Source organism: Bactrocera oleae, chromosome 3 (assembly GCF_042242935.1).
Source record: "Bactrocera oleae isolate idBacOlea1 chromosome 3, idBacOlea1, whole genome shotgun sequence".
NCBI lineage: Eukaryota > Metazoa > Arthropoda > Insecta > Diptera > Tephritidae > Bactrocera > Bactrocera oleae.
The window spans coordinates 58511671-58535360 of NC_091537.1; the positions used below are offsets into that span (position 1 = coordinate 58511671).

General features: G+C 34.8%; 2 protein-coding genes and 1 long non-coding RNA gene across 4 annotated transcripts in view; 2 read left to right on the forward strand and 1 right to left on the reverse strand.

Moving 5' to 3' along the window:
- The first annotated feature begins 515 nt into the window (after positions 1 to 515).
- LOC106619859 (uncharacterized) overlaps positions 516 to 23690 on the forward strand; it is a 104237-nt gene continuing 81062 nt past the window's right edge. The window contains exon 1 of one of the 2 annotated variants that reach the window (XM_036357951.2): positions 516 to 2111. In XM_036357951.2, the coding sequence (XP_036213844.2) occupies positions 1047 to 2111 (1065 nt within the window). In that variant the 5' untranslated portion in view covers positions 516 to 1046. The remainder of the gene's footprint in view (positions 2112 to 23690) is intronic. The other variant, XM_036357950.2, reaches the window with a different exon arrangement.
- Positions 7743 to 8792, reverse strand: LOC118680025 (uncharacterized). The gene is made up of 2 exons (XM_036357952.2): positions 8038 to 8792; positions 7743 to 7944 (listed from the first exon to the last, which is right to left on the reverse strand). Exons 1-2 carry the CDS (start codon positions 8446 to 8448, stop codon positions 7822 to 7824), a joined length of 534 nt encoding a protein of 177 aa, XP_036213845.2. The 5' UTR covers positions 8449 to 8792; the 3' UTR covers positions 7743 to 7821.
- LOC118680027 (uncharacterized) lies at positions 20221 to 22165 on the forward strand. Its single transcript, XR_004975542.2, has 2 exons — positions 20221 to 21442; positions 21770 to 22165. It is a non-coding gene; the product is annotated as an uncharacterized lncRNA (long non-coding RNA).

Genomic DNA, 23690 nt, shown 5'->3' on the forward strand with positions numbered 1-23690 from the left:
ATATTAGTTTGTCACAATAAACATGTTAGATATTGATTCCCTATTATATACTTTTGATATTCTAAAGTGATTATAATGGTTTATAGCATAGACATAGTTTATTGTGCAGTGATCGGTGTGGTCGAACATGTCCTTAATAAAAACCAACGAAAATTATATTTGCACTAAAACTTATCTTGGAAGTGGTATTAAATGTATACATATGATGCCCTTTTATCATGTTCACAAAAAAAGTTTAAACATATTTATTATTTAATTTAAATTGAACTCAATCTTTTTATGAAGATAAATACAATAATAAAAAGCCGTAACTTTCTTTCAGTGAAAACACTCCCTTACTTGTTTTGATATATTTGTATATCATCTCTTTCTTTTTCACATCCTTTTAACGTCTAACAAACAAAAGTAGTGAAAATCTTGAGAGTACATAAGATATTTTTTGCAACTACATATGTACATACATATACAACTTTATGCAGACTTATGTTTTTTTTTAAATTTTCAAGATTTTAAAAGCTTTAAGATTTTTTCCATAATATAATAGCGTCCGCTCCTTGCTTGGTATCGGTTAAATTTTCGTCAGTATCATTTAATTTGTTTTATGCACACATGTGTGAATTGAACAATCATTGGAGAATAACATTTAAACTTTATCTGCTTAAGGAATCAAAACTATTTATTTTTCAAAGATCAAATCTTGACAATTTTGGTATCATGATTCTCTTCCACACCGATATTGAGTTATTCATTTGAATTTACTCGTTATATTATATGTGTACCATGAATATAAATTTAGTGTACTACATTAAATTAAAAACGGTTTGTTTGATGCTTTAAATAGAGTTCGTTTTTACAGTAAAAACATATATATCTAAATAAGTAGTGACGATAAGTTAAAAAGAATAGCAAACTGGACTTTCTCTCTCTTGCACCGTAGCTCAAATACATATAAATGACTGCATTTGCTCTAGTGAAATATTTAAAGTACTGCTTTAAGTTAGTAAAATCACCTTAATTGTAAATACGGTACGTGAAAATATTATAAAATGTATGCTGCAGCTGGTGGCGCTTCGCTGGCTTCACGCCAGGCACGTCAACGGCAGCGTCAACAGAAGAAAACTCAGCAATTGCAAGCAAAACTACATCCACCGAAATTGTCAACGTTATCAACTAGTGAACATGGCGCTTCAACACCAACGCGTACCCAATCACGTCAGTTCCACCAGCTGCCGACCAACTATCTGCGCACGCCACAAACACAGAGTAGGAAATTAAGTGCGAGCTATACAACACAATCGAAGCTTCTACTGCCTATCGAAGAAGGTGATAATCAGTCGGTGCTACAAATGCGCGTACAGTATGTACATACTCAAATGCACCATTCTCATAGCCATGCTCATCCTATTCAAGCACATCCACATCCTCACTATCAGTTCGCGCAGCAGCAGCATCATTCGCATGGAAACATTTTCCCGAAGTTGGTTCACCGGCATTCAGGTAGTGGTGCTTGTAGCTTTTATCAGACAAAGCTCCCAAAGTCTGCTACAGCGACACTCCCACTCGTCTCACAAATGGAAGCTACGCCACCTACGACACCATCGGCTGCGGCCGAAGGTACAATTACCACCTCAGCAAAGGTGGGTACGTTATCCGTAGATAATACTTGCATTAATATATCTCACCATGATGCAATCATTGTGACACCGGCCACACCGATGGCTTCGCCAGGGCACGTAGGTAAACCTGAACATCAACAACCCAAAACACTGACCAAATCGGTTAGTAAGATTGAAAGTAATAATATATTAGGAGTAATCATTAACGATGATGAGCACATGAAAGAACCACCCACTGCTCCATTAGAACGCAAATGCAGTGTATATCGCATGCGACGAAATGATCCGTATGAATATCAGGACACAAACTTAATTGGCGGTGTGGGCAGCAGCGTTAGGCGGCAGCTGAAGGATCTGCAGTTTAATCAACAACAACAATACGAACCATTGATTAGCAACGAGTCGCATCTTTGTTATAAGGGGCTGACGAATACGCGTAAATGGCAAGTGTGTGCCTACTGTGAGGAGGGGATTTGCGTCTGTGAACATATCGAGGTAATAGCTAACGGAAGTTTCGCTGATTATGCTAAACGAGAAATGGAGCATGTTTACGCTTTAATCAATTTCTGTTTTGTACATACTTTTATTTGTAGAAATTTTATTAATGTACATATATTTTTGGATATGTATTTAGATCCTTGTTTTGTATATTTAGTGCATGAGCTATGTATGTATGTATGTTATGTATATTTAAAGTTTGCATTTTTTTTTGGTGTACGATAAGCATATTTTTGAAATTTGAAAAAAGAGATGTTAGTATCTGTTGATAAAGAGATGTGTGTTTCGAACTAAAGTGAGAATGTGTTTAAAAGGAGTAACTTTTTTTGCGGCGAGTCATAGTTTGTGATAAAGGAGTAGTATACCGAGTTACTCATGTTTGGTAAACAAGCTTTGTGTTCTTGTCGATAATGTGTAACAAAGGTTTCCTCGTTCAAATATATAAATAATATTACTATAAAGCATAAATAGGCATATAATTTCAATTTCGAGTACTTATTAAAACTGATCGAACCAACCATCCAATATACCTCTGTATATATAGTACATGTGTACTTGTCTGTGACGGACACAAACCAATTGTGGATTTTAGAAAAACACATTGTATTTAGAAAAACACATATTATAATATCATGTCTGTAAAATATTTGTCTAAAAAGATGAATCGGCAAACACGATGTAAAAGGAAATATCCTTCAATACATGCAAAATGAAACTTCACTTAAACATTTGACTCGAAATACCTAGCAGTATTTCATATACTTGTATAAATACTGCTTAGGAACTACTACGTTTAAAACACACATTTTATGATCGTTATGCATTAGAGATCAAGTGTTTATTAAAAACAAGTAAGAAAGGATCAAAGCGAGGGCGTTGATAACATTTTGTATGAAAATTGAGCAAATTAATTTAAATTCATATTCGATGAAAACGTGAACGGATTACAATCATATATTGTATACTTCGAAACATGTTTCGACACAATTTTATGAATATAGCTCACATACTGAGCGACATATTCTGCACAAAGCGTGCTAGAATAAAAAAAATCTAAAATAGTACTTTATAGGTTTTCGATTAACGGTATTTTGTGGGAGTGGCAAGGGACCGATTAAATCTGCTGTAACAACTTTCTTTTGGTGCCAAGGAACACATAAACTAAGTTTCATCTACATAAGCTTACTTTTACTAACATACAGAGGGATGGAATTAATTATTCTAGGTATATGGATTGAGTATCAGAAATATTATATCTAAAGACGCATTTTCACTTAATTCCACTACAATATCTCACACTTTTGAGTTTTTACTACATGTCAATCAGACATAATTATTTCCGTTATTCTAGTTTTCTTTATATCATAAATTCTGTCCATCTGTGAGTTCTATTTGTAACATTGGATGTAATGATTTCTTTAAGCATACATTACTCGGCGGCCACACGTGTTAGTAACAGTTCGAAACATAAAAATAACACAAACATGTATGAAAAAATGTTGTACAAATTAATCAAATCAAGGCATTTTCTTCAACAGTCAGAGTTGTGAATATGAGTACAAAACAAGAAAGAACGCTAACTTCGGTTGCACCGAAGCTATAATATCCTTCGCAAATATAAAACATTTCTTACAAGAACTTAATGATCTGTCAGTTTGTATTTTCAGAATACGTTTTTGATTATTTTTATACTTAAAATTATTTACATCAGCACATACATACTTGTATTCCCAGCGCTAATATGATAAAAAAAAATGAAGCACGTTGGTTACGTTACTTTTGAAATATATTTCTCGGATATAGAGTAATGACACTAAATTGGCACATTACATATTGTATAAGTTTAGATGATGACTACAATGACGGAAATCTGCAAAAAAATTAAAAATTTTCTGACATCCCCAAATATTTCGCGCAGTCTTAAAGTATCTATTGTTCAGCAGAGTATTTCTCCACTTTTTTCTCAACTGTAAGTAGCAAGTAGCAAGCTTTTATGTAATTCGAAAAAGGTACTTTATTTATTATTGGTTTTGTGATGGGTTTATCATCTTATAGGCGCTGACTTAAAAGTAAAATCTTAATCCCCTCTATGTATGTTAAAAAAGGCATACACTGGTGATGCTCTAAAGGTAGATGGGGCATTGTAGTATGGTATATCATTAGTTTCAAAAAAAACCTGCAATACTTTCAGTTTTTTAAACTTTTTCAGTAGTCTGTCTGATGAAAAACTGTAGAATAACTATACGCATAATAAAATTCACAGTACTAAATATAAGGTACATAGACTAGAAATAATATATTGTACAATAAGTCAAACAATGAAATAAATACGATTAAGTTGAATGTTTATGAAATGGTTTGTTAAGTTAAGTATATTTATAAAATTTGATGTAGGTAATGCGAAGTCATGTGTATTTATGTAGTACAAGTTAAGAACATTAAAGCTCATCCGCTCAAATAAAACTGGATAGTCAATGCAGGCGTTAAAATCATTAAAAGTGAATACCAAAACCAGTGTGCTGGGATATTATTAGACTAAAATTAATTCAGTTAATAAAGTTTGTATTATAAATTAAAGTTTTCAAAAATTGTATTAATTTGCTTAAGGGATATACATATTAAAATACTATCAACAAAATAAAATTATTAACTTTAAATTCTGAACTAGCAGAATTTTTGTCCCATCTAACGTTACATTAGCTAAAATCCCCTAAGAAAAATAGGTTATCGCTTTAACTTTTTTAAGAATGTACTACTTAGTTGCCCACATAAGCTGTGTGTAAATATGGGTTGCTGTTAAAATGCCATTAAGTATATACTGCCGAATATAAATCATCTTTGGATACCTGGTTAAATATGCATTCTTCTCCTCAAGAACAGTCAGTTTAAATGGGAACACGGTCTTTCGAAAAGGCATTAAGTTAGCATCAAAGAAACCATTGCCACATTTCTATGATGACAACTGCATCATATGTTTGTGTTGAAATGACGAATAATATTATCTTTATTTTCTAACGCTTCAAGTATTGTGATGATGGATCTTCAGTGGCTTTCAGCCTTAATGTTCTGTAAGAAACGAAACGATGCAACCAAAAGGCCATCTATATATATTTTGATAACTTAGTGAGGTAGCGTTCAATTGAAATTTACCCGCTTTAGTTTTTTGGCTGGGTAACTTAACTGGGTACTTTCATCAGTGTTTCCACAATTAACTTAATAGAATTTAATAGATTTTTTGTCAGATGGCATAGACGTCTCAAACGAAGGGTGTACACCTAAGTTTTTGGGTTTATATTTTATTAGTCAGATTTAGATAGATAGATTGGAATAGAGGTATGCACCGCGACCTATGTTCTATTGTGCCTTCCCCTAAGTCACAACGACTCACCTAGCCCCACCATATTGATGAACTCCAAAATACTGCTAGGTGCTAGTGACGTGATCCCTATTTCGAAACTTGGATCCAAGGACCTTAATTCTGCTACGCAGTCTACTAGCAGGTGTTCTGGTGTTTCCGGCTCCATGTCACATAACCGGCAATTTACAGAAGAGGCTAAGCCAATGTTGTTCAGATGCTTCTTGAGCCTGCAATGGCCGGTGTAGATCACGGCAAGTAGCCGAAATTTGTTTCTCGGAGATTGATTACGTTTTTAAACCTTCTGAGGGTGTAACTCCCATTAACAACCTGACATGGCGCATGCCTTGGAATTGTTGACAATGCCTCTCCCTGCCTACTCTTTCCTCACTACGGAACAGCTCTTTAATGATATGTGGACCAACCGCGATGCAAGGTTCTGATCCTACCATTCTTGTGGAGGCTGCAAAGCCGGCCAGCTCGTCAGCAAGTTCATTCCCGGCTATACCCCTGTAACCAGGCACCCAAATAAGGTGCACTTGGTTGTGGTTTGATAAGCTATTCTGCCGTTCTATGCACTCCTGCACTAGTAGCGATTTGACCTCATAAGCAGAGATCGCTTTTAGTGCCGCCTGACTATCGCTGAGTATGGCAATACTTTTATTACGATAGTTGTGATTCAAAAACTTCCCATGGGAATGGAGAGTTTGGTGTGTGGCCCTGCGACTCCCGCACCAATCCCTTCCGACTATTTCGAGCCGTCGGTGTACCACTTGATAGTGCTTTCCCTTTGCAGTAGGTCCAATGCGGAATCATTCCATTTCTTCTTGCTGCAAAGGGTAACTTTGAACTTTCTAATGAAGCTTACTACTTTGGCACTGCTGTTCGCAGAGAGTGCCAGTTAGCAGTTCAAGTAGATCGTTCACAATAAGGCTCCTCCAGGATGATAGCACTCCACCCTGTGGACAACCTCTTGATGTTCCAAGACGAATTTTGGTATCACCTACTGTGGTTTTAGCTATCCTAGTGCGCAGTACGGCTTCTATCCATCTGCGTACCGGTGCTGCTTCGTCCCTTTTTTCAAGATACGCTTTCGTGAGACGTATTGTCAAAAGCACCTTCGATGTCTAGGAAGGCGCACAAAGTAACCTCGCCGCCATCTAACGAACTCTGGATCTCTGAGGATAACTGATACAGAGTAGTATTTGTTGAACTGCCTGCTCTGTAAGCATGCTGCTTCGTATGTAGCGCTGAAACCTTTAGCACCTTCGATCGTATTTCGTAGTCAATGATCTTTTCCATACTTTTCAGTAGGAAGAAAGTTATTCTAATCGGCCTAAAAGATTCCGCCAATGAATAGTTTTATCCTTCCTATCTTGGGTGTGAAGATCACCTTTGCAGTGCGCTATGGTTATGAGATATATGCCAGCACTAGGCTAACCTTCATCAGCCGAAAAAGGCGCAACAGTAATATCAGCTTTCTCTGCTATAGAAATGGGGGCCAAAAGCCACTTGATGGAGTCTGCAGTGAATAGCTGTTTTGCGATTATCCAATCAAAGCGAGATGGCTTTCGTTCAAACACAGGTTAAATCTGGTCTTCTCGAATTGACTCCGGAAAATGCGCGAGTAGAAGAGCCGAGGCTATTCCTTCTGCGCTGGACGTATAAGTCCCATCTGATATTTTCATTGCTATAATACTGTGACCGTCTTGCCTCTAACCAGAGCTTTATGCAGCCTTGCTGCCTCTGGTGTTGAGGAGATGCTTTCACAGAGCTTTCTGAAGCTCTTTTGCTTTGCTGTCCTAATCTCTTTATTGTAGGCAGTTAGACTGCACCTGTAATTCTTCCAGTTCGCTGTGCGCTTTGAGTTGTTAAATAGTTTCCTTAGTTCTGAGAGCCTACTTGACCACTAAGAACAACAGCGGCTCTTGGTAGTCGTCTTTAGGAGACAGCTGCTATGATATGCTTCTATAATGGACTCCCGCTCTTACGACTTTTATTTCAAGCGTGTCCCTAACAGTGACCCAGTCCGTGTTTCTAGGGATACGCCTGAGAGGGAGTTGCTTGAGCTCTTTCCCCAGTGCGAATCTAATGATACGGTGATCTGACATGGAGGGTTCTGATGACACTCTCCCTTGCGAGATCAATCCTGTCATAGGTTCGTTACCAAGAGTGATGTCCATCACCTCCCTACTGACACTAGTTACAAAGGTGGGTTCGCACCCGACGTTTGCCATGCTTAGGTTCTTACTGACTATAAATTCAATTAGAGACTCACCCCGAGTGTTGCAGTCCGTGCTGCCCCATTCCGTATGGTGTGCGTTGGCATCACATCCTAGGATGAGGGGCAGCTTATTCCTCCTGCAGTACTCCACCAGGTTGCCGTCGGCCTCTGGATGTGTTGTCGGTTTCTCCCCCGGAAAGTAGGCCGCTGCCAGGACCTTCGTTGTTATTTGCCTGCACAGCGACCAGGTCCTGTGTTAGAAACCCCGAAATGCAAAAGAAATCAATATCGTTCTTAACTACTACGCTGGTTCTAAAGCTCTCACTAGAGAGATCCCAGATTACCTTTTTCGACTCCAATTTGAGGCTTCTGACCTCTTCTTTGTGGATCCATGGCTCCGGGATCAACAGTATGCCCAGGCTATCCGCTAGGTCCGTGAGTTCCTCCAGAAGATCTTGCGTGGAGGGTAGCACCCCCCTTTGTACGCCTTTGCTATTCATCACTCGCCAGGCCGATGTACTAAGGCCCTCGTTGTGATCCTTGATGAGCGCGAGATAAAACTCGTACGGTTTGCCTGCGCACCTGGGGAGGAACACCGTCATGCTGCGTATGGGCGTAATGTCGTCTCCCTTCTTTGCGCAGAGGACGGGGCCATTCCAGCCTACCAGAGAGCTGAGGAGGGTTCGGGGCAGAGTGATGGCCTCCGGTCGCCTGGGCGCTGTTGCCTCTTTGCTATTTGGAGTTAGGTGGTCCATTTTTGCGTTTCGCGGATTGGGAGGATGAAGGCGCTGTCTTTTCGCAACCCTGTCTGGCGGTCTGACTTGGGTTACTGGTCGTTGGCTACGATTTCCGCTACTCCGTTTGCTATTGAACGCGGTATTGCCACCTTACCATTTCTCTGAGGCAGGGGAGGCACTATTGCCTCTCACCCTGTGTCGCACTAGTTTTTCGGCTTCCTCCGGAGTTGTTCCCACCTGCGATCATCTTGTCCGCCGGGACACCCAGTTGGTGGTAGAAGGGGTTGTCTGCCTCCCCTCTTCCTTTTCCCTTACGAGGCCCTTCGGTAAATGCCGATTGCGACTGACCCGAATCCGAGGAGCTTATTCTGCTCGAGGGAGTCCCATAACCCTGGTTCGCTTTGTCAGCGCCGGCCGCAGTAGATTTCGCCTGCAGAGCGCCGCATGCTAGCATGTCGTCATCATAAAAAATAGCATAATCAATAAGAATAATAAACTATTTTATATCCATTAGAAAGTCTAAACTGGAATTTCATGATGGACGGAAAAATTGTTATACTAAACTTTAAATTAACGGAGTCAAAAAAAAACGATTCAAGCGACGTTTAATTTTCTTCAAATAAGCCTTACAACAATCTTCGGTGGCTGTGGCTGGTTGAATAAAAAGGGGAAGGACAGCAAGCGGACGCACTTAACCTATCATTTCGCACATTGTGTTTTCAAATGATAATCACATATACAGAAGAATACTACTGCAGTTCTTCTCTAGTAAAGACATTCTGTTTAACTCCCATTATATCTTTTTTCTTTTGCTGATAGTAAATTTCACCTCAATGGAGGTCGCTGAGCTGAATTCTCGTTTTGCATACAGATTTTTTCCGCCTGATGGCTAGACGTTTGAACAAATTTATTGCTTAGTGATATCGCGGTTGAACATTTACATACTTTTTAGTAAGAAGGATTGAACTATAAGGTTTTGGCAAGTCGTAGTTCTCCTTTTCCACTATTCGGATGAAGATAACCGTTACTTCTTGACATTATCCAATAATATTTTAATTAATCCTTCATCTTAACTGCCCTGCAACCTTTGCTGCCAACCATTAGTGTGAACGTGCTGATTTAAATGGACTAATGATGCATTGTCTCAGTTTGTTCTGAATTTGTTCCTATAAATTGGTATATCTAGTCTTTGAAGTCGACATCGCAATGATCGGAAAAGGAGTGCTCTAATTATACCTGCCATACCGATACAAGACATAACGCGCTTCTATTGTTATAATACTTGTATAATAGTAGATATTTTTAATGCTGTCGAATAGAGCTATGCCCCTAACATTACAGTCTAATCTGCCCACACTATGTAAAGAATTTAGTGGATGTCCAAAGAATAAGTTACATATTATTTTTCTGCGTACTCCGTTATTTGTCTCAACTCTTCTGTGAAGCGCAGAGGTATGATGTTGAAGGGCATGTACAGTGCCAACAGAATCAGCGGATTGCTTGCCATTTTTACTACTGGGATATGTTTTGTTAGCATATTTGCCAAATGAAAGAAATTTTACTCTTTTTGAACACAATGCTAGCCCCTGTCTTGCTCTGCCGTTGAAACACAATAATTTAAAATTAACTGAGATTAATACAATAACCCTGCATTCAAAGGTTAGGGTTCCTGGATTTATGGACGTCACGCTGCTCCGGAGGTATTTAGTGTGAGTGACCAATATGCTTTGTTTGCGGTACTCAAGAGCATACCTTTTAAGAAGTTGTCAACCCTATTTTAATAATCTCGGAGGCTCGGAGTCGTTTTCCTGACTCGACAGGTTTTTTATTAAGCTCAAAGGACTTTTAGTGCAACATAAGGCATTTTATATTGCATTTAAGTGAATCAGTTTGCATTCTTTGACGTTTTTAATACTAAGTGTTTTTATATTTCCAATTATTTAATTCATTAGTGAATCATTAGCCTTTAAAAACAGGCCATGGCAATTTATATTATTTTGAAACCGACTTTAAAAAGTCAACCAGTGTCAAAAAAAATCAGTGGATCACAAAAAGTCCCATGTTCATTATCACCTATGTTCTATTGGAAATTTGGTAGATTAAACTCGCCAACCACAATCATCTTAAGGTTTAATTATTGAGATTATAGACTTTAATATTGAAATATGGTGCAAGAAAAACTGATAATATGATATGATATATATGAAATATATAAGAAACTCTAACATTTTTTAAGAAATACTCAAAGCAGATTTCGTGTTTAAGATCTTGATAAGGTCGATCGAACCATCACAAAACCAACAAGACAAGCGTTATTAACCGCTTTTGACAATTATTTAATTCGCTCTTCATATAGAAAAAGGAAAGAAATATTAAATGAAATGAATACTAAAGGTAAGCAAAACAAAGGACTGAAAGTATCGTAAACAGTGTAAAATAATGTGCTTCGTCATGATTTTTGCAATTTTTTCTCCTTGCAATAACAAAAAATTTCATTAAGTGAATAGCTTTAGTTATTTTGTGAGCTGTATTAGCAATTTCTTTTCAATGATATTAGTTCATGGTAAAACTGCTCGCGTTCACAGCAGATAAATTAAAATAGTATAGAAAGTACTTAGGCACTTACGATACAAAATCGTTCCACTTACGGGTTAGTAATTTCACAATGTTTAAGTAATTTCACATTAAAAAAACCGTTTATATCAAATTACATTTCTATTGCATTATTACGAACATACATACATACGAATGAGGGCAGTTCAAATATAATATAATTAAAGAGTCAAAGATATAAACCACATGACATATGTAAATGCGTGACACTTATTTGGTTGTTGAGTCTACCTTAGAGCAATTTAATGTTTTTTATTTATCTTTTATTTTTCCTATGAAAAGAAGTTATGTCTTGATGGAAAATATACCAATATAATATAATAACCAATAAAATATTTTCTAGGAGTCTCGAAGAATTTTAAGTCGTTCTAGGAAACGACGCTTAGTCCGTCAACACCTTAAAAATATGACAAAATCGCAATACAAATTTATGTTACCAATTTACAGACTGTCAAAGCCGATTTCTTACGTGGAAATTTTTGTTTTAAGACAAGTGTATTGCTAAAAACTATGATATCTAAAGCACTATAATATGATTTGTTAATAACTGAATTAAGCACTAATATTTTTTTTCTTAAATTCGGCTTAAAAAATGATTATAGAGAACACACCATTCCATTTTTATAATTCAGAAACCCCTAATAAAAAGTAGTGTGTTCACATGTACACACAGATGTGATTATAACTGAACTAATAATTATATTTGCATAGTTAGAGCGTTACACCACCTCATCGCCTATAGGTATACCTAAACCTACCTCAGTTCAGGATACCACATCCATATTCGTGAAAATAAAAAACAATAAAAATTATATTATAATTAAAAATCAATATTGCATATCAGTTAAAGAACTTTTGGACGCCAATATTTGCTAGTTTTTATGTCGTCCATTATACTAAAAGTATTCGAAAATATAAAAGTCGACTTCATCTTAAACTACGGTTGCCGCAGTGGTAAAGGTGAGAAATTCCGGAGACGATACTGTCGTCTAAGTTTAGCGTGGGGTGTGAACAGAGAAAGACAAGGGGAGCATCGAATCGTACAGCGGTGACCACATGATTGGCATTGATTGCCGAAAATTATAGAAATGAAATTATCATAAATAGTAACATACATATAAATCGACATACACATATGTCTACATAAGGAACATATCATCAAATTTTTAAAAATAAAAACCAAATCCAAAAAGAGAGAAAAATTAATATATTAATAAGGATACTATCGTGTGAAATCAGATGGCGGCTAACGAAGAATTGAAAGTCGAAAATATAAAATTCAATTAAAATCAAAGATTAAGGAAGATAAGTCATCGGCTGATACAACAAGCATATTTTCTTTTAAACTGTATCTGCATAGGTTGAATCGCATATATATGTAAATACATAAATACTACTCAGATACTAAAAAACTTATCAACAATAAACCAAAAAGTAACATCTGTTATCACAACAACTACAATAATTCAGAAGAAACAAGATGCAGGCAGCATTGATGCTAAGATCGAAATCTCGGGTGGCGAGAAGAAGAAAGCTCCGAAAATTGGGTGGAAGACTTGAGTTGCCTAGTAATGTAGCAACAAAAGAAATTGCTCCATTCCCTCGATATCCACCAGAGTCATGGGTAATAAAGATATTTTAATTTAACTGTTTAGTAAAATGCTTTGCTCCAATGGAATTACATATATTACCTACTGCTACAAACGATTATCTACTCAAATCATGTCAATACTTTATTTTCCAATACAAAACGCCCCTTTTTCAAGTAAACATTAAATTGATTTCGCAGCCAACCTGCTTACCTTTTCACTTGCTCATCTATTTTGCCACCCATTCTAAAGTTATTTCTACACTTAATTCATGTAATAATTTCGCAATCTTACTCCCTTCTTAATCACGCTCTCTACCTCTTTCTCTCTTTAGAATGTAGAACATAACATTTTTAGAAGAATATTCAGAGCACCTAAGTAGTAGTTTTGTATAGTACGTTAATTATTATAATTTACTTTTAGACCAATAACAACTTTATACTCATTAAAGTATACTATATAAATATATAATATTTAAATATATATACACATTCTTATTTTATCAAATGTTTTATTAACTTGAAAACGAGCTCAAAAATAAAAAAATTTCTTAACCGCTGTCGGTTACATTTAGCCCTATTATTTTAAAGCCTCTTTAAAACAAGTATTTTTTTACATTAACACATCCATAAACCGTAGATGACGATATAAATGGTTTTAGCAGTTCTCATCTTTTCATAACCCTCTTTATAGGCTAGAACAATATAAACATAAACTATATTTTATAATTAATGATATTATTTTGATATAATTTTTTTTTATACGATTGTAATATTAACTGCGTTAACATAGCTTCTAATAAAAAAATATTCGTCATCCTTCAAATGAAACAAAAGATTTTCTATTTAATACCCAATGACGTTCCGAAGTAATGACGAATAGAGAAAATTTATAATAATTGAAAAGTTTTCTTGAGAGTTAAAAAGATCGTTTGCTCAAAACGCTTTCCGAAAAGTGCTATTTAAATTTTAATTAAAGAAATATGAATATGTTACTAAAAGCCTTGTGTGCGTGGTAGATTGTGTATATTATACCAAACAAGGTAGAAGTTGTTCGTTTTTAATTATAAATTACGGGCATTATTTGGTCAACAATTATTTATGGTATGTTTCAATAAATATAAAAAGAAATACATTTTATTCTAGTATTTTTTCTTTTTCTCTCAATTTTATAATTTTAATTATTAGATATTTTACTTCAATAATAATTTAATAATAATTTGTTCAAGAAAATTCCACCTTTTTGATCATTGAAAAGCTCACGAACTCGACCCATTCAGAAAGGTAGGCAAAAAGAATTGTTGATATGTAGGTATTGTCTTGTAAAAACAAAGATATATTTAAATACACGTGTTTATATGTATGCATATAAAATCATACATACATATGGTTATGTTCTTAAACCCATCTAAAATATTCTTTGGCGCACTCACAACAATAAAAAAAATAGTATATAATAGAGGGATTTAACGCATTTTAAATTTATAAAAAACTTTGTTAACAAAAATACTAAATTTATTTATTTATTATTATTTGTAATTCTATGATTTTAAGGTTTTATTAAGCCAGAATGCGGGGTTATTAGTTATTAGACAAGGATACTTCTATTTAAAAAATATGTAATTGTTTTACAAAATATAGCCAAAGTTAACAAATTTGTGCAGTCATGTTGTTTTATTACATGATGCAGTAGTTTTTATCTGTACATTATATAAATAAGAGCATATTTGTGTTTGTTAAATTGGTTTAAGAACACCACTAAAATTAAATTTGGTATAATGTTTAAATTTTGAAAGATTTACAAATTGTGATTTAATGTACGTATGCGGGCTATATATATTGTAGAAAATAATAATATATTTTATATGGTGTTAAGTATTGTGATGGTCATATATAAAGCTGTGGGGGCTTAAAATTATTTGTTATTTCTAAAAGCTGATATAGTGCTAGTGAATATCCAACTAATTCGGAAAATCATTTATTTTCTGAATAAGAAAGACGTTACTTGCGCTAGCATAAATAAAATTATTAAAGAGGTATTCCTTGAAACCTGTGGTCTATAACACTCTTTTGACACTACCTCCTCAAATTCCAGCCCGTTTAGGGATCTCAAAATGGCGACTGTGTAATAGAGATTACTTTCTTTGTGGATATAACGACTCTTTAAAAATTGCTTCTAGGAGTCTGACTGTATATCTAAAGAACTTGATCATCTGCCTGAATTATTTCAGGCGGATACTTCCAATAGTATCAAGAAATAATTCAGTAAATTTTCGTGACTTAATATTTTATACTATTATTACGAATTTCAATATATATTGAAGAAATCGTGTACTAATAGTATATGCAGCATACTGAATTTCATCACAAGTGTAGTTATATCCGTATGGTTGTAAATAATTACCCTGAACATAAGTTGAACATGCACAAATTATTTCAAGAAAATTGGAAACAAAATGATCTTAAAAAGTACCCATTAAATTTTATAAGCACCAAGTTAACTAATTTATTTTAGACAAAATTTAATAATGTGTGGTGCCACCTTACGATAATCTCGTAAATTCTGTTTAGTCAAAAGTCCTACTATTCTCTAAGAAATCAAGGAATTTTTCTTACAGTATGGGGCCAGTATGGCGACTAAAGCAATAATGGTGTTACTTAAAAGCATCTTAAAAATGCTGTTTTTGTTTTAAACAATGTTTTTCGGAGCCAAATGATCGATGGTGTCAGCACCCCTACTATATATTACAGTACTCCATCCGTGACTCCACCGTGTTGCCGGTTTCTTAAGTCATGAAAGTGGTTGATATAGCCACTGGGGCCTTCCAAGTTCTCTTTGTTATGACTTTTCTTTAATTTATTTTGTAAGAAAAACCATATACATATGTATCTTTGCAGGTGCTTTGTCCGATATGTGTGTATATGTATTTTTGTAGTTTCCTACTATAAATGCACTTCTGAACACTTTCACTGAAAGCAATTTGTAAAATGTTAAATAAATTTTTAATGCGTTTTAATTAAACTATATTTATTCATGTATATTTGTATATATGAAACATATTAAGTTTAGTTACAGTAGTATATAATTTGTGTTGTAAGTTGGAGTTTACAGATACGTTGAGAAATATGTACATATGTATGTTGTATGTCACATGTAATCCTTATTATATTAAAAGCGGTTCTAATATAGTTGGAGGTTTTTTAATGTCAAAGTGTTTTCCATTACGTCCATCGTTCAAAACTTTGATGCGGCCATCTAGTTGCGTTATGCGGAATGATATCTTTTACTTACCTAGAAAACGGTATGAAACGTACTCAAGAAAAATTAAAGCTGTAAATTATTCCTAGCGGTTATTTATAATATTACTTCTAATTATATAGTATAGAATTTAATTCGTATTAGCAGATTTTCTACACTTTTATCAAATACAATTGTATGATTGTGGAATTAAGAATATCATACCAATCTTCTAGTACTGGGTGAAGACAATCGGCTTGCATTTATTTCAATTTAAAACCAGTACGGAAGTTCTAAGTTCGGGTGTAACCGAACATTTTATACTCTGGCAACTTGCAAGGATCAAAGCCCGGGAAATTACTTCAGGTGGTGGCAAAATTTTATATTATAGGAAGTATGATCCGATTCAACCAATTTTTGACACAAAGACATACTATTTTCGAGAGTTTTATTTATTTATTTTATTATATGTATATGTGTTTCAATTATGTATCTTACACATTGACCGATATTTTCGGTAAAAAGTCAACTGTAGGCACTGGGGTCCACATATTCAGTACCTAGGGGCTTGAACAGTTTTGGTTCGATTTAGACAATTTTTGGTCACAAGCTGACATACTTTAAACGCATTATTCACGCAAAGTTTTGACCCGACCCAATCACTGTTGCTTGATTTGCAAAGTGAAAAATGAATGAATCAGATGGAATTTAAAATGGTGTTATATGGGAAATGGGCGTGGTTGTAATCTGATTTCGCCCATTTTTTCACTTCAAAATAGAAATATGAGAAGAATGTTATGCACCGAATTTGGTTAAAATCGGTTAAGCAGATCCTGATATATGGGTTTTCACCTAAAAATGGGCGGTGCCACGCCCACTGACTAATTTGGAACGCGGTTCCTATAAAGTTATCTCATACCATCCCAGAGATATAATTGAATGCCTCTGGCGTGTTTAGTGCTTGATTTATCGCGCTCTTAGTAGTTTTTAACAGTACCGTTATATGGGGAGTGGGCGGGGTTGTCACCCGACTTCACCCATATTCAAACTGTCGCTAGAAGTACTAAAAATATGTGTTTTCAGTGACTTTAGTTATTATAGCTTTAGCGGTTTCGGAGATATGCACAATAAACATATATAGGGGCGAGACTACGCACACTTTTAAAAAAATTTTATCTGCAGATGACCCTCCCTAGTGTGACTCTGTATACTAAATAACAGTACTGTATCTTATTGTGGAGCTTGGCTATGGAATTTAGTTGTTTTTGATTAATGGCGTTTTGTGGGCGTGGCAGTGGTCCGATTACGCCCATCTGGAATTCAAACCGTCTTACGATACCTAGAAATATGTGTAGTTTCATAAAGATATATCAATTTTTACTCAAGTTACAGCTTGCACAGACGGACGGCCAGATGGATGGACGGACAGACAGTCACCCGGATTTCAAGTCGTCTCTTCATCCTGATCATTTATATATATGTAACCCTATATCTAACTCGATTTATTTTAGGTAATACAAACAACCGTTAGGTGAATAAAACTATTATAATCTGTAGCAACAGGTTGCAGAGTATAATGAGCTTTTGATGCTTTATTTTGATTAAATAGACATGTATTAAACAGTTCAATAATTGAATTTCTAGAACAAAAATGTGTTTATTAACGCTAAATATAATTATTGACAATATTCTTCAAAACAGAAGAATTTTTTATCTTCTATAATATGTATGTTTCCCCGACAACACACAAACATAAAAAAATTGTTTATTTACTTTTGTTTGGCTATGTACCGTATTCAAGCTTATAAGGGCATTAAATAAACGGGAACATTTGCCTACTGTTTATAGTATTACTGTTGATAGTACTACTTTTACCCACTTTAGAACCGAACTATTATGATAATTTTTTACCGATAAAATGTTTTATTGAATCCCAACATATTAGAATGTTTGCGTTGAAATAGGAATTCCCTTAAAGGATCAATAATATTAAGGATCAATAATAGAGGCCCTAAATTGTTAAAAGAAAAAATAATATGGAATAATATAAATTATTTATTATACATACGTAGGTTGCCTTTCATATTTCCGGATTTGGCAACCCTAGTGTGGCAATTTGGCAACTCACAATTTTATCGTAAAGTTTGACATTTTTTTGTTATACATACTCAGAACGTTTTGACATGCGAGCGCTATTTGTGTTGTTTACAGTAACTTAAAATATTAATCTTTTTCGAAAAATGGAATTAAATCTTCAAGAACCAGTGTTAATTGATGGTATGGGGAATTCAATCGAGATCGTAGATGACTTCAAGACGAACTTCTTGAAGATCGTCCAAAATCAGTTGCTATTCCGGAAACTATTGAAGATGTGCGCATCCTTATATTGCAAGATCGTCATGGCACCTATCGTTAGACTGAGACAATATAGGCATTAGTGGGACCAACATTCAATATTAACATTTGACTGTAAAAAAAAAAAATTACGTTGGATTCCACGCAATTTGTCAATCGCTCAAGAAAAGGCTTGTGTCGGTTGGTCGAGTGAAATGTTAAAAAATGTACGATGGCGGTGCTTCGAAACACGCCTTGACATCGTGAGAGGTGATGAATCATGAAATTACGCGTATGAGTCCGAAAGAAATCAACAACGAAAGTTGTATGGGTATTTCTAGATGAGCCAAGAGCCAAACCTTTTCGCGCACGAAAAACTTCCAAGCAAATGGTTCCCTGTTTTTTTCTTGGAAAAACTGGAGATATCGCAACCATATCACTAGAACAACTAGGTAGGTAGAGTGGCTATCTAACGACGCACCTAGCCGATAGGAGGCCCATTGTGAAGTAGAACAACTAAAACAACAGTAATTTTCTGAATGGTACACTTCCATTTGTTTGCCAGTTGTCTTTTAAGAAATCAGGAAAACAAATCACTGAAGACAGATTACTCTTCAACAAACAATTCGAGCTCTCACACATGGACTGAAACAATTGCATTTTTGAGTACTAAAAATATCGATTTGATTAGTCATTCACCGCATAGTCCTGACTTGGCACGAAATGACTGTTTTTTATTCCCGTACATAAAAAATAAACTAAGAAGTCAACGTTTTTCGACACCTGAAGAGGCGGTTGATGCGTTCAAAACGCATGTTTGACATCGTGAGAGGTGATGAATCATGAAATTACGCGTATGAGTCCAAAAGAAATCAACAACGAAAGTTGTATGGGTATTTCTAGATGAGCCAAATCTAACCAAACCTGTTCGCGCACGAAAAACTTCCAAGCAAATGGTTCCCTGTTTTTTTCTTGGAAAAACTGGAGATATCGCAACCATATCACTAGAACAACTAGGTAGGTAGAGTGGCTATCTAACGACGCACCTAGCCGATAGGAGGCCCATTGTGAAGTAGAACAACTAAAACAATAGTAATTTTCTGAATGGTACACACCCATTTGTTTGCCAGTTGTCTTTTAAGAAATCAGGAAAACAAATCGCTGAAGACAGATTACTCTTCAACAAACAATTCGAGCTCTCACACATCGACTGAAACAATTGCATTTTTGAGTGCTAAAAATATCGATTTGATTAGTCATTCACCGCATAGTCCTGACTTGGCACGAAATGACTGTTTTTTATTCCCGTACATAAAAAATAAACTAAGAAGTCAACGTTTTTCGACACCTGACGAGGCGGTTGATGCGTTCAAAACGCATGTTTTGGAGGTACCTCAATCAGAATGAAAACAAGAAAGCGATTTCCGAAGATTAGTATTTGTTTTTATTCTCTAATACCGAAATATAAATGGCAACCCTCGTGTAACCACATTACGCGACTATTTTGTGACCACATGTGACATTGTTATTATTAACATTGTTATTTATTATTCGTTAAATTTTTACACATATTTTGTTTTTGTAAATTCAACAAAATGCTGACTTACTGATTAACACTTTACCGTGCCGGCAACCCTTACAAATTACTCGTTTTTCGGTAAAAGAGTAATCAGCTGCTTTGTACTCTCTTAAATATAATTTAAGTTTTCTTTAAATTTTTTTATTAAGTAAACTGTTATTTTACGTGAAGAACAAGAAATAAGAAGAAAGCTACAAAAACACATAAAACATAAATCATCATCATGTAATCCACCAAACGGGAGTATATTGTCGCATTATTTCAGAGCGTTCTGTAGAATTTGGCCTTAGAAAAACATTTAAATGTCCCCTCTTCCGACTTCATGAATACTTACACATTTTCATACAGTTCTTCAAACGCGTTGTCTATTTCATCTGCTTCGTCTTCGCTAAATTTATCTGCATAAAGAATATTTACATATGTAAAGGGTGTTTTTTAGAGGTATAGAACTTTAAATTGTAATAAAACAACGATGGATTATTCGATTGACATGAGTTTTATTTATCCGAAAGATAATCTTGTGCCATTACATTTTAACTCGGATGTAGCCCAATTTGGACATCCAATTTTCGATGACTTTTTCCAACATTTGTGGCCGTATATCGGCAATAACACGGCGAATGTTGTCTTCCAAATGGTTAAGCGTTTGTGGGTTATGCGCATAGACCAATGACTTTACATAACCCCACAGAAAGTAGTCTAGCGGTGTTAAATCGCAAGATCTTAGAGGCCAATTCACAGGTCCAAAACGTGAAATTAGTCGGTCACCAAACGTGTCTTTCAATAAATCGATTGTGGCACGAGCTGTGTGACATGTTGCGCCGTCTTCTTGGAACCACAGCTCCTGGACATCATGGTTGTTCAATTCAGGAATGAAAAAGTTAGTAATGATGGCTCTATACCGATCACCATTGACTATAACGTTCTGGCCATCATCGTTTTTGAAGAAGTACGGACCAATGATACCACCAGCCCATAAAGCGCACCAAATAGTAATTTTTTTTGGATGTAACGGTGTTTCGACATATACTTGAGGATTAGCTTAACTCCAAATGCGGCAGTTTTGTTTTTTGACGTATCCAGTCAACCAGAAGTGCGCTTCGTCGCTAAACACGCTAAAATGAACGTAGTGCGCGATACGTATTCCGCACAGAAGCATTATTTTCGAATTAAAATTGCATTATTTGCAAGCGTTGTTCAGGTGTGAGTCTATTTATGATGAATTGCCAAACCAAACTGAGAATAAATCACTTGACAGCTGTTAAATCGGTCGCCATCTTGAACAGTAATGCCAAATTAAATGTCTATACCTTGAAAAAAAACACCCGTTATATTCTAATAATCTTACAACTTTTATATTTTTCTTCCATCAAAGTTGTTCGTGGAATCGTTTTTTCAATCAAATATTTAATTATTTTCGAGTTTGCAAGTTTTCTTTATACATATTATTCTGTCTGTGTCTTACGTGCAATATCAGCTGTATTGAAAATATTTTAACATCTAACAACTAACGTACAAAAAATTCTTTTCATAGTTGGCAAGCTGTAACGAATTTAGCAAATAACGAATTACAAATACTCTTAACAGTATTGCGTGTGAAAACCCCTAATAATAGTCAGAGAAGTATCAACTGATGTCAGTTATACATATTTGTACATAAGTGAGTTGAGCTTCATAAATTAGTTTATATCATCCTACATTAAAATAATTAATGGCTAGAAACATATAATTAGTTATTTAAATTTAGACGAAATTAAAAACTCAAAACAACACTTAATTTATAGTGAATATTACAATGATCTTATCTATTGTGGTTAATATTCGATAATTTAATATACGAAAACAAAAAGTATCTGAGAGCTTTACTCACATTTATGATAATATTTACACATACCATATATACAACATTAACACTATTTCCTATATTTTATCTGTATTTTAAAATTTAACTAACAAATAAATCCAAAAATTAAAATTATTTCTGAAGGTACAGTCGACTCAATAGTGCGTCAGTTACTGCCATCCCTGCTTAAAATAAAGACATAAATGAATATCCGGTTTGGTAACCAGGAGGATCTGTCATTAAACCCCATAAAACGCGTTGTATTATGTTGCGCTAATAAGAGTAACGCTAGAAAAATAAAAATAATGATCTGAATTAAAATATTATTTCAAACTCCTTAGTGAAATATTGTAAATTGTTGGTTTAATTAATTTTGAATAAGTCTATTTTAGCGTATGATGTAAATTTAATAATAACAGAGCTTAATTTATAATATACAAATAACCAGAAGGCGTAACATTCTTCACATTGGTTGACTATTTATTGGCAATTAGCAAACTGCTTGAAAAAATATATAACATCAACATACAATCAAAAGTAGACATGTATTTTATTTCGTTTGTTTAAATATTTGGATACTTTTTTTATTTATGCTGCTAATATATCATTTTGATTCAAAAAATAATATACAACGGTGGTATCAAGTTTTCCAAGAAGGTTCAGTTAAGCTTACTTGCCTCTCATTCCCGTTTTCGATCTAGGAGCTCAAATTGATTTAATATGCGATAATGTTTCTGCAATATTAATATAAATAAATGATGGAAAATTGGATACACTCTTATGCATCACCAAATAACATAACATATGTTTGGTTAGCAATATACATATATACGTATGTATATTAATATATTATGCAAATGACTACTTCTTTTATGCACTATTCGTGATTATGTACATAAACTCGTACTGCATGAGGAATTCGGCGACATAAATCAAAATCATAAATCAAAAAGAAAAATTAATAAATTAACAAATGTGAAAAAATTTTAATAATGACTGATTATTTGCAGCCGATATTAAAAGTTAACAACATGCAACGCTCTAAGGAACCGAAAAATTATATTTTATTCTATATTCAAAACAAAATGGAAGCAATGACCAAACCTTAAGGAAGAATGTTAAAAATGAAGTTCACTTCGGAACGCTTACGGAATGTAAAAATTACAATTACGTATATAGGTAACATAACCATCATCCTACACATGTGTATATCAAATGGGTAAGTTACTATTGTTCAAAAAGTTGCTGAGAAATGAAATGGCAGAGATTTACTTTGCTGATCGAATAGTTCTGTATGTACATATATAGTGCTTACATGGAATTCTCAGCACAAATATTACTGATTTCAATCAATAGTACACACATACAAGATGCTATTCAAAAGTTTCAGGATTTTTATTAAAAAAGGAATATTATTTGTTTTTTTTTGAAAAGTTTATTAGTCGCCTTCAAAATAGTCTCCTTCCGCCTGAATACAACGTTTTGCACGTTCAAAAGGGGTAATCGAATGACTTTTTTAGGTCATTTGTAGGTATAGCGTTGAGGATGGCGGTCGTCGCCTTTTGGATGGCATCAACGTCAGCATAGAGGTTTCCTTTCATGGCCAAATGTAGTTTTCCGAACAAATAAAAATCGCAGGGTGCCATATCAGGCGAATAGGGTGAATGGTTGATGATATGAATGCGATTTTTGGTCAAATTGAATTTGAATTCTGAAGTCTTTTTCGTGTTGTTTCAAAGTGTGCGGAACAAATCGAGCACAAACCTTTCTGAGGCCCAAATTTTCTGTCAAAATACGATAAATCGACGCTGTGGATATTGATAATTCCGATTCCACATATTTAAGCGATAATTTCGGCTCTTTTTTAATGAATTCACGCACAATTTCCGTGTTTTATTCGTTCACAACATCTTTTGGGCGGCACGAACGTTCGTCGTCTTCCAAATCCTCCTGTCCCTCTTGTAAACGTTTAAACCACTCGTGAATACGGCTATGGGATAGACAATCATCGCCATAAACTTGTTTCATCATTTAATGAATTTTGGTAAAAGTTTTACCAAGTTTA